The following is a 12,620-nucleotide window of genomic DNA, read 5'->3' on the forward strand; positions in this document are numbered from 1 at the left end:
GTGATCATCTCAGGTGTATCTTGTCTCTGCTCTTGGTCGTACCACTTCTCCATCATTCTTCTGTAGGTGGCCTGGATGCTCCTGTTGGGATGACCATTATTAACTAACACCCTCTTCTACGAAGGGAATTACCACCCTCGATATAAGGAGGATGAACGGGCCCTCAAAAATATTAGGGACAACGTCACCCCCACTGACAGCAGCAAGAAGATCCAACTGGTTATCTTCTACGGAGCAAGAAGACATGCAGTCTAGTAATGAAGAACAACCCTGCCCCTCCCCAAGATCCCCTGAAGAGGACGAATGTCATATACTGATACATGTGCCCTTTTCCGAGGATGCCCCGGAACTTACATCGGCATGACAACCATGCGCCTCTCCAAACGGATCTCCTGCCATGCCCAAGAGGGAACCATCTTTAATCACTGTAAGGTGCCCACAACCAGAGGATCCACTGCAGCGACATTGTCGGACATTTTTAAATTATTGACAGCGCTCCCGACCTTCGTCGTCTTCACATCCTGGAGGCGCTCCACATAGGGAAGGAAAAACCAAGCCTTGATGTGAGTCAGGAGACCTTCCTTCTCCCTACAGCTGTCAGGAAAGCTGAGGACAACCAGGCAAGACCCACATCCCAACCTACGCCCCTTGAGGATGACCTCCAGAGCACCGAGGGTAACCGCCTAGTGAGGTCTCACCCCGAGGATGGCCTGCAAGATCACCCCCCGCACCCACCTACAACTCAAAGACGCCCCAACATCAAGGAAAACTTTAACCTCACCCCGAGGACGCCCTTCCAACACCTGAGGAAGGCAGAGGTGCTGCCCTTCACCTTGAGAACAATCGGTTAATCCGCCTTCTAGAGAAATTGCACCATCACCAATCAGCAGTAAGCTTAGATCGAGGAGAAGACAGCCAATCAGGAGCCGCCTTTCTGATGACGTCACGGCCGAATAGCCAATGAAAATGAAGCAACTAACTCTACAAGCCAACAGACACGGATAGAAGAGGAGAAATCCACACATTTCAGATACTGCATCCTGCGATTCTGTCCTGAATGATGCCCTTGCAAGAAGGGCGAAACTAGTCACACCCCACGATAGCTATCTCCTACACATCACTATACTACCAGAAATGAATATTGGTCAATTGCTCGAAACCATCCCAGTTCAAGAAAAGCAATTGATAAGATGAATTGAGCGTTTACTATATAAAATAAATGCTATTGAAACTGCCATTTTGTGTAACAAAACCTTTAATAATAATAATAATGATGATAATAATAATAATGGAATAACTGTTATACAGGCTCATCACGCAGATGGTCGCAAGTGGGAAAAAGGGAAGGGCAGCCCATCCACCTCGAGACATTCAAGACAGTGGTGTTGACTGTGATATATCCTCTGTTGAGCTGACAAAGGGGATGGTTAGCCAGAAGACCTCTGGTACTGCCATATCTTGGTCCTTTGTTCCCATTGAGTTGCTGATTACTGGAGGAAAGATTACTGCCAGCGTGTTTGACAGAGGCTACTTGGAAGAAGGGCAGAAACTCAGTGTTAAGGTAAATTCCTTGAGTGTCGCTTGTTGACCCACTGAAAATGAAATAATTTTTGTGACAGGAGACATGAGATAGAAAAAATCAGAAGTACAGTAATCCCCCCATATTCGTGGGGGATGCATACTGCACTCCACCCCCCCCCGAATAGCTAAAATCTGCAAATACTTAAAACCCCTTTAAAAACACTTAGAACTTCCTATTTTGATAGTTTAAAGACAAAAAACCCCCTAAAAATGCTTATACCCAAGTATTTTAATAGTTTATCACAAAAAGTGCATTAAGTCATGAAAATGATATGAAAATACAGTAATTAGTGAATATTTCTCAGTAAAAAATACCATGAATGGGTGAATTTTCTGCGAGTATTGGGTAGACACGTTCCACAGAGAAATCTGCGAATACGTGAGTCAGCATATATTGAGATCGCGAATACGGGGGGTTTACTGTAGTTGTAATATTAATGTTTGAGGAACTACTTTGGGGTGATGCAAATTACAAAATTGTTGCTTAGACTGAATTCTTAATGCCTCTTCAGGCAGAGAAACTCTGTGTTGGGTTTTAGTTGATGTGTAGTTTAAATGTCCATTGCATGAAAAGTAAATTAGCAGAGAAAAGGGCATTATAAAGAGGAACATCATCTGAAAAATTTTGTAGCCATTAAGACAAGATGAAGTAGCTCTCCATCCTCAGAACTTGCTAACAGTGTCCTGTTATTATGTAAAAAGAGGAAAAGTGGAGTTGTCAGGTCTTGAGATGGAGGTTTTTAACTGTATCCACCAATGATAAGACCAATTTATTTGAGATTATTGTAATTTATCTTGGCCTGAGTAAGGACAAAGGAGGTTGCTGGACTATGATAAATAAGAATGCTCTGTTTATAAAATTTATTTATGCAACTATAAAAGTTTTGATTATGCAGTAGAGATGAAGAATTACAGAGAGACAGGAGGAGATTTGGAAAAAGGTGTCACAACAAAATTCAGAAATTTGGGGTAGATTATGCTTAGAAGGCAGTATCAAAGATGAGGAAGTAGCTTGAAGATTAGTTCAGATGCTAGAAAATAGATAGATATCTAAGATTATTTGGTATGGTAGCAGCTGGACACTGACCTGTTAGAAATTCCAGAAGACTTTGGAGAAGGGCGTAGATGAGGACTTGAACCAGATGGGAAGGCAGAAAGTTACACGATAAAAGAAGGTGATACTGACTTAGGAAATGTCATATAAGTTGATTTGTGACCAATGAGTTGTATTTCTTAACTCCCATAGTACTTTTTCTCAGATGAGAGGGAAAGCTGAAAAGAAAGTAATGGTAGAGAAGTGGGATAGGTAGGTTAGGAATGGATGAAAAGTAAAAGACAGAAAGCACTGGAGGTGGGGCTGAAAGGATGCTGAGATGCAAACCTGATATAAAAATATCAAAGTGTTTGCCAGCTTATAACAAAAATACAGATTTTAAGGGGCATATTCTGGAAAAAGATGAAAATGGGCTTTTTTCCTCAATCTTTATAGCCCTCTCCTCTATAGATCCTTTTGGAGCTTCTTTCCTATGAGGGTACAGACCTTTATCCAGCAAAAGCTGGTCAATTTTGTTTGTTCCTAATATTTTTTTGTCATTTTATTTTTTATTTTGGTTTGACAGATAGATTAGTCTCATTATAGTCACTCTTATTTTGTTTCTTGTTTTTATGAGTTCTTTCCAATGTTTTTTTTATTATTGTTTTCATGAGTTTTTTCCAATGGTGTTTTTCTTAGTATCTTAAGGTTAAAAAAATTATGTTTTGGTTTTTTCCTCTAATTCTTTTATGATGTTTGGTTAATTTCCTCAACTTCCATGTGTGATAGTACAACATATGAGTTTGAGTTTGGGTCTTTAACGCTGCGTTCTTTTTGGATCGCATTTTCTTCATATTTGCCTTAACATTGTTTTACCTTGTATGTTGTTTGTTTCCTCTATTTTATCTGTTTATGGTTATTTTGATTTTGATTACTTTTTGGGATATGGTTCTGTGCAACCATCCTTTTTGTGGATCATTAAACCCTCATAATTTTAATTCCAGTTTAGCTTCTCTTATGGGCATTCCATTTTTATCCATTTCTGTGTTTTAGTGCATCACCGACTTATGGCAGATTTGAAGGGAGGCAAGGGGAAGATGGAGGGAGAACACTGAATCTGGCAGTTCTTCTCTCCACACCCAGTAATTTGGGGATGCCTGTCACACCATTGGTCAATGTGGCAGTGGCAAGAGGCAGAGCCTTGAGCAGTCTGTATCCTTTGGGATGGCTACTGACTCCCATTCAAGGATTGATGCTCTCCTCTTTCTCACTGACTGATCCACTCCCAGCTTATTCTCGAGGATCATCCAAATCTTTCATGCTTTGTGGATGTACTAATGATGCTGGAGAGGGACATGCTGGAAGTCATCAACTACTTTTCAGGCTTCTACAGGGACATGCTGGAAGTCGTCAACAACTACTTTTCAGGCTTCTACAGTTTGTTCTTCCTGGTGGAAAAGGCAAAGAGACTGGAGACCAGTGATCAATCTCTTTGCTGAACGGATTTGTATGTTTGGCCCTTGCAGGATGGAAACCCTACATTTTGTGTTGGCTTCCTTCAGAGCAGACAACTTCATGGTATGGATAAACTTGAAGGGTGCATTTTTTCCAGATACCCATCTGTCAGGACTCTCAGTAGTACCTCTGCTTCATCTAACAGAGCAGTCTTTCATTTCAAGGTCCTGTGCTTAGGACTATTGATAGCCCCACAAGGTGTTAGCATAAGTGTTTACTCTGGTGTCTGGTATACCCGTTTGTCCAGGATCAGTCAGCTTTGGTATTTTGAAGATTGATTGATCCTGGTGTCTTGCAAGGAACAGTTGCTCGGGAATTGGGATCAGCTTATCTTTTTTGGTTGTGATCTTGGGATTGTGGTAAATGGGGAGAAGTTGGATCTTCAGCCCAAGTAGCAGGCGAGGAATGTGGGCATGCTGCTCAGCATAGTAGTGGAGGGAACCTTTCTTGTACAGGATATTCACGGAACAGCAAATTCTAAGAGGTGTCAGCACAGTTCCTTTTTCAACAAGAACAGTTAGTTGGCTTTGGCAACCATTCTCTGTCACCATCATTCTTAAAGAAAAATTCATCCCTTACTGCTGGATTTACCAGTGCTTGTTTCAGTGGTGTCTGAAGCAGCATTGGTCACTCGTTTGACTGCCCCCCCCCCTCCCCCAACACTCCCTGTGCCCCTCAGTGAGGAAGTGAAGGACAATCTAGTGTGGTGGGTAATGACAGGAACCTTTCTTTGGGTGTTCCTTTAAATTCCTAGTGTTCTTAAGCATTTTGGGATCATTTGATGAGCAGCAACATGATCATGGTAGTTCATGTCAGTGGGCAAGTGGGAACTGTCTCCTCTCTTGTTTCATCTGCCAGTAGCTCAGTTGCCAGGAGCAGGTTGTAGCAATGGTGTGGTCCCTCCACCTGCACATAGCAGAAAATGCTCTGTGAGGTTTGGAGAACATCATTAATTGACCTGTTTGCCACCTAGCTAAACAGGAAGCTTTTGGTGTTCTGCTCGCCTGTGTCGGACCCATTGGCTTTGCTGGAGGATGCCTTCCAGCAACCAGGGAACAACCTTAATGTCTGTGCCTTTTCCCCCCATTTAACCTGATCTACTGACTGTTCAACCATGTGCTTGTTATTTTTTTTTTTTTTTAGGAATTCTTGTGGCAACCTGTGGCCACAATCCAAGGTATCCTAAAATGCTGGAATTTCTAATTAAGGTACCTTGAGAGTTAAGCCTGTGGCTTAACTGCTTCCCACATATGAGGCACCTACAATTTGTGAAGTTATTGCATTGCACATTTTGGGACTATCCAGCAACTCGTGCAAGAAAGAGCCTTTCTTGCAGGGCTATGCAGATGTATGATGTCCTTTTTCAAGTCCACAGCAGTTGTGTACCAGGTGAAGTGGGTGATTCACTGTCATTGGTGTTGTGAGAGGGATTTCTCACTGGTTGGAGCCACTATGTGGTGGGTATATTCAAAGGAAAGACCTCAGGTTAGTAAATGCAGCATAAAAGGGATTTTGACAAAGGAAAAATCTATTTCTGAGGGAGGCCCTGTGTCACCCGGTGAAATATCCATCCAGCACATATTTCTAGGTAAATACTTTGCTAAATATACCAGAGAAAAAAGCTATCAGGAATGCTGGGGTTACTACCCCCAGATCGATCATCTATTATAAAATAGACGTCGGTATAGGTAAGGGTGAGTGATTGTTGTCACTGCCACAGGACCGCACTCTGAAGATATCCCAATGACAAAACCCCGGAACGTGGGGAGCCAATCCAGTGCCCATGCTCACCCGCCCGCCAACCGACGACCCCAGCGCCATCTGAACTCATTCCAGGCTAGCACCCCCCCACAAGCTTGGTATGCCTATTCAGGGAGGGAAACCTAGATCCTGGGTGGGTCACTGGGTGACACAGGGCCTCCCTCAGAAATAGATTTTTCCTTTGTCAAAATCCCTTTTCTGAGCTCGTCCCTGTGTCAGCCGGTGAAATCATAACAGAGAATCATACCAAGTCTTGGTGAAAGTCTAAAAGTGATAAAGATTTAGGTGATCATGTATAAAAACACCATTATTAAAAATAATTTTAATTATCCCCAAAATATAATTAAATACTATAGGTATAGCAGAACAACTGAGTTATGACTAGGGATATAATTTATACTATAATAAAGGACATGAGAATCAACTATGTACAACATTAATACTATAGTGGCGAGGTACTGACAGTAAATAAAAGACAAAACTTATAAGGGTACCTCCGGCCTTAAAACTAAATCACAGTGAGTATAACATATCACACACTTAAAACTAACACCGCAAGATTATACATTATAATATTAGGAGCCAGGCTGCGAGGCATGTCTGGTCCAGGAGAAAATGGCAGGGCAAATAAATGAGGCAGGCAGGCGGGGGGGAAAGGATAGGGATTAAGGATTAATTTAAGGTGGAGGGATAATGCTCCCTACAGCCACCGCAGGGTATTTCAGAGCTTCCAGTGATTTCAGATAGTGGCGTTTAAACACTGATGGAGATTTCCAACCCGTGTACTTCTTCAGCTCAGCGAAATTCATATTGTGAAAATAATTAGTAGAGGTAGCCACCGCTCGGATATCATGAACCTTAGGAACTGAATCCGGGTTAGCTTGCTTATTAAAGTACAGGATTTGTTGTCTTATAGCTTTTAAAGAAAGTGTTCCACCTTTTTCCCTGATAAAAGAGGACCAGACAAACACTGAGAAGTTCTTTGTAAAGTAGGCCCTCAGGGTAGCGACTGGGCATAAGGACAGGTCTTGTGGAAGAGGGACAACCTTCCAGGGGACCACCTATCCTGAGGGTCTTCGTTTTTGCTAAGAATATGTGATCTGGGGAAAGCAGAACTTCTCCTGATGGAAGGAAATCTACGTGATTGACACCTCTAGAGAGAGCAGACAGTTCTGAAATTCTGGCCCCTGAAGCTAGACTAATTAAGAACAAGGTCTTCCTTAACAGATTTAAATAAGAACATTGATCATTATTAATTTCTGAGGCTAATTTTAGAACATCATTAAGGAACCAGGAAACCGTATGAGGACGGGTCACTGGTATAAACGGGCGCATGCTCTAGGAATGGATGAAAAGTATGAATCTGTTAAATCAATCTTAAAGCCATGCAAAAACACCTTTTCAAAGCTGATTTTGCTGTGGTTATGGTGGCCAGGGCCAGACCCTTTTCAAACAGTGACCTGAAGAATGATATTGCCAAATTGGCGGTCATGGTTTGGGCTTCAGATTCCTTTAAAAAGGATGCCAACTTTTTAACTGCTGAGTCATACTGTCTGAGGGTAGAATCTCTTTTATCTGATTCAAGAAACAGAGTATTAATGGGATCAATATCCGCCCCTCTTTGAGCGGCGAATTTCATAAAGTCCATAAAGCCAGGGCATTCAGAATTTTTGAGGAAGCTGACACAGTCCTTGTTTGCACTATTTGAGTCAGCTGTGGTTTGGGTAATTGATGACATCGTAACTTGAGCTCCAGAAGAAGAGGGAACCAATTGCTCTTCGGCCAGTTTGGGGCTACCAAGGCCACTTGGCCTTCGAATGACCTGAGCTTGTGCAACACCGGCATCAGTAGGTTTATTGGCGGAAACAGATAAATTTTCTGCCAATTGTTCCAGTCTAAGGACATTGCATCTGTGGCGTGAGCTTGAGGGTCCAGGTTGGGAGCAACATAACAAGGGAGTTTGTGATTGCTCTCCGTGGCAAACAAGTCCACCTGAAGGCCCGGAACCTGCCGGCGGATCTATTCGAAAGAAGCCTTGTCCAGGGACCATTCTGACTCCAGCGGAGCTGTTCTGGACAGGGAGCCTGCAATAACATTCCGGACCCCTGCTAGATGGGTAGCTGACAGGTGCCAGCCGTGTTTCTCCGCTAGTGAGAAGATGGCTATCATCACTTGGTTTATCCGGCTTGATTTGGAACCCCCTCTGTTTATGCAATGTACTACTACCGCGCTGTCCAACACCAGCCTGATATGAATCTGGTTGGCAGGGCGAAGTTTTTTCAGGGTTAGAAGTACTGCCATCGCTTCCAAGATGTTTATATGGAACTGACGGAACATTGTGGACCATGTACCCTGTACCTTTTCTTTTGGTGAGTATCCTCCCCAGCCGCTTAACGAAGCGTCTGTGTGGATTATTAAAGCTGGAGGGGGAAATTGAAGGGGAACTGACTTTGAGAGACCCTTGACTGTGGACCACGGCCGGAGTCTTTTCCTTAGCACTTGAGGAATCAATGACACTTTGTCCCTGAGTTTGATATTGGCTCGTCTTCGCCACACTCTGTTTATGTCTTTCAGCTTTGTTTTTAGAAGCAGGTCTGTTACAGATGCGAATTGAAGGGAACCCATGATTCTTTCTTGCGTTCTGCGAGAGGCTTTCCTGTTTTTGAGGAATTGCCTGGTGGCTTTGGCTATCTCCCTTCGTTTGGCTGGTGGAATAGACAGTTTGTGTGAAACTAGGTCCCACTGGATGCCTAGCCACTGAAATCGAGCCTCCGGAGTTAGGCGGGACTTCGCCCTGTTTATCTGAAAGCCTAAGGATTCCAGAAACTTGATTACTATGGCCGTAGCTCTCCGGCACTCCTCGACGTTGGATGCCCAGATTATCCAATCGTCTAGGTATGCGGCTAGCGATATCCCCCGGGACCGCAACTGTTGTACTACTGTTTCCACCAGCTTCGTAAAGATTCTGGGTGCTATGTTGAGCCCGAATGGCATGACCCGGAACGAGTAGGCCTGTTTCTCCAGTCTGAAACCTAGGAAGGGAGAGAAGTTCCGCGCAATCGGGACGTGATAATATGCGTCTGAAAGATCTATAGAGGTGGTGACAGCTCCACGAGGAAGTAGAGTCCGTACCTGCGCGATTGTAAGCATGCGAAATTTGTCTTATTGTATATAAAGATTGAGACGCGACAGATCCAGGATTACTCTTTGTTGACTGGAGTTTTCTTGGGAACACTGAACAGCCTGCCTTGAAATTTCAGGTGTCTCACTTTCTTTATGGCCCTCTTTAGGAGTAATTCCGTCGCAAAGTCCCGCCAGAGCTTTGGAAGACGGTTGATGAAATCTGGTCAAAGGTGGAGGTCCTTTGATCCAGCTCCAGCCCAAACCTTTGGAGACTATACTGTGGGCCCATGGACTGAAGGTCCACGGTCCCTGAACAGATAAAGTCTGCCGCCTACCTGATTGTTTTCACTGGGAGGAGCAGGCTTGCCTCCTCTACCGCGACCTCCCTCTTCCCGGGAGGGGGTCGCGAGGCAGCCTTGCCTCTGAAGGAGGCTCTCGCTCTAGTCCCCCTTGCGCTCCTATTAAGACCCGAAACGACCCCTGGCCCTCATAAGAAGGGTTGAATACCGGAGACGTCACGAAGGAAGGAGCGGCAAGAGTGTTGAGCTGGCTGCACCAGCACGAACTGTTGGGGTTGGGCCTTTGAGGTAGAAGGCTGGCAAACTGTTGAGACAGGTACAGCCTGGACAACAGCCTGCTGGTGTTGTCTCCTGTGCTTCCTGTATCGTTTGCCAGGTCTGCCTTGAGGGCCGCCGGACTCGGGGGTCTTCCGCTTAAAGGCGGGGATACCCCAGCGGGAGTGCAGACTCTGATTTGCCCTGGTTGCCTCTGCCAGGACATTGTTGACTTCTTCTTCCGGGAAGAGGTTAGCCCCCCAGAAGGAACTTTTCATGAGCTTATTAGGCTCATGTCTGATGGTAGCATCGTTGAAGATGAATTTGTGGCAATTCAATCGTGCTACCATAAAGTCAAACAAGTCCGCCTGAAATCCTGCCAATAGGGACTTCTTCAGGACTTGGAAGAGTTGCTCCTCTGCGAATGTCACAGCGGTTGCTTCCGCCAGGCACAGTGAGTTAAGTGATCGGCTCAGCCAACACCTAGCCTCAAACTCTGCTTTGAGGAGAGCCTCTGGCAATTTGGGAAGCTGTTCACTGAAGATATTGGATGCGCACTCCGGGTCCAGCTTACCCGAAGTAAAGGTGGCCGGGGCATCTTTCCAGAATTCATCGTCTCCGGGGAAGATCAGCGAGGTGGGATCAGTCTCCCGGAGCTGAGGCAACGGCTTACCCTCCGAGCAAGCCTGGGCCGTCGCGAGGGCTACCTTGTCATGCAGGGGGTTGGGACCTTATCACCCAACGAGAACATTGTGAAGTTGCCCTTGAAGGGGGTCAACTTTGTGTTCTCCGCCTGCCATTCACTACAGGAGTGCATCAAGGCGGACTGCGCCTGGTCCCTCGGGAAGATTACTGTCTCCTTTGGGACCTTATCCGATCTCATCCAAGCTTCCTCCGTCAGTCTGGCGAAGCCTGGGTAGGGGGGCAGCAGATCAGGAGGAAAGAATTCTAACTCCTCGAGTCTGCGCGTGCCTAGACCCTCGATGGTAAGGGTGTCTTCATGGCGGGGAGCATGAAGGGCAAAACGCCATGGATTCCCCTTGTCGAATGGAGGGAGGGCGGAGGCGTCCGGAACAGGATAATGTACTGCGGACCCGCTGGAGCGCATGAACCCGGAGAGCATGGTCTCCTGGCTCTGCAGCCTCTCCGTAAGCTTACTCAGCTTAGCATCTACCTCCGAAGAAAATTTTTGCAGGAGCATCCCTGCAAAAGCCTCCGGGTCAAAGGCAGGCAGGCGAGGAGGGCTAGCCTTAGCTGCCCTCGAACTCGCACTCTTAGCAGAGACAGTGGCCTTGCCTGTGGAAGCCGCCGGACTATCATCCCGTGGCTTCACCGGAGGAAAGGGGATGCTTTGCGGGAAGACGCGAACTTATAGCCCTTCGCCTTCCAAGTCTTCTTCAATTTGGGGACAGTGGATTGGGCACCGTCCCTCAAAAGAGAAGACTTATGAAAACCCTGAAAAGAAGCGGTGGAAGAAGGAGAATCAAAAAGGGAGCCTGCCCCCACTGCCTCACTTACCTCCCCACCTACCTCCTGGTCCTGTTCCGTGTTCATAGGTTCCAGGTCGAGATCTATGGCCGCTACTTCCTCCGACACCTCGGCGTAGAGGCTTTCGTCCTGGAGAGGCTGAGTTTCTACCCGGATCTGCTCGATAACGGGAGCAGCGACTACCGCAGGGACAGCCGCTGAGATCCGGGCGCCGGGGTAGAGCAAGTTCTGGATGTTCTCGTCAAGAACATACGGTTTCCCCGACGGAACATTTCTTCCAAACCCAGCCACCCAGGCTCGAAGAGAACCCAAGGCGTCATTCCGGGAAGTTTCGTCGGCCTGGAAGAGGGGAGGGACTTAACAACCGAGTTCTTGGTGAGAGATATATAATTCATATATTAAGCCCATAACGTAAATAAAACAAGTGAGGATACCAGGAAAACTAAAGGCAGTAACTATAAGCTTACCGACTCGTCCTGGACACGCTCGTAAAGAGTGAAGCAGACCTCACAACCATCCGGGTGCCACACGATTAGGTCATCCAATCGGACTGCACAGCCCGCATGGGATTGACAGACGACATGCCCATAGGGCTGGTGCAGTACCGCAGAGCACCCGGGCTCCTCACAACGAACCGTCTGTAAGTATAACAGTATATGAACCTACTAATTTAAAGGACTTCAAACTATAGTAGGTATCGGAGTATATTAAAATAATTTATACCGGACCTGCCGGAGCATTCCGGCGGTGCGATAAATTAGAGCAAACATAACCACACTAGATCAAGGAGCGCCGGAGATAGTTCGGCGGAGTAGGACCTTAATCTAGGATCATGCAACTCTTAATAGTAATTTTACTTAAGAATAAATACTGTCGGAGCCCGGCAGCAGGCCTTAGTTTATACCGGGTCCACCGAAGCATTCGGTGGGGTAAAAACTAGAGCAAAACATGATATATGCATAAATTATAATGGCACTAAGTAACTGGGTAACGATATAGGATAACAATACACTGTAGGTCACTGTGTTCCGGTGCAGACCCCTCCGGGATCCCGTACCTCTGACACTTGGTTACAGCGGGGAAGGCGGGGTAAATCATTACCATGAGTCATTACGCAGCTAGAGAGCTAGATGTGACTAAAGCCAACCCTCGGAAGACCAAAAGCACCGGAGGCAACGGGAGGGCCGGGGACGGTGGAGCGGAATTAGCGAGCAAGTATTTGAACCCTGAAAGTGATCGGAGTTCAGCTCGATCCACCGGAGAGCGAACCAACGAAACACTAGCCTAGCGGATGACACTAGGACGGGGCCCAGGAGGGTGGGTGACTCTCAACTGGGAACCCGACCAGTCCCCTCCGTGTGACAATCGGAGAGACCGACGTTCCGCACGTGAGGAGATGACATACCACTGGCAAGACAGGGGAGGGGGTGGGAAGTGGGAGGTTTGTACAGTACTTGGAAAGTGGGACCGAGTTTTGTTTTTAACAGGATGGGGGATACCCCCACACACTGACTGTAACTCATGGGCGCGAAACAAACGTATCGACTACCTATTTGTAGGGAGAC

The 12,620-nt window shown here is 46.1% G+C and overlaps 1 protein-coding gene across 1 annotated transcript in view; it reads left to right on the forward strand.

Moving 5' to 3' along the window:
- The window catches only part of Vps13B (vacuolar protein sorting 13B), a 195,249-nt gene that overhangs the window by 144,396 nt on the left and 38,233 nt on the right, over positions 1–12,620 (forward strand). The window contains 1 exon segment of the mRNA XM_067123050.1: positions 1,309–1,561. Within this exon segment, the coding sequence (XP_066979151.1) occupies positions 1,309–1,561 (253 nt within the window).

This window comes from Macrobrachium rosenbergii, chromosome 21, assembly GCF_040412425.1.
Source record: "Macrobrachium rosenbergii isolate ZJJX-2024 chromosome 21, ASM4041242v1, whole genome shotgun sequence".
Taxonomy (NCBI): Eukaryota; Metazoa; Arthropoda; class Malacostraca; order Decapoda; family Palaemonidae; genus Macrobrachium; species Macrobrachium rosenbergii.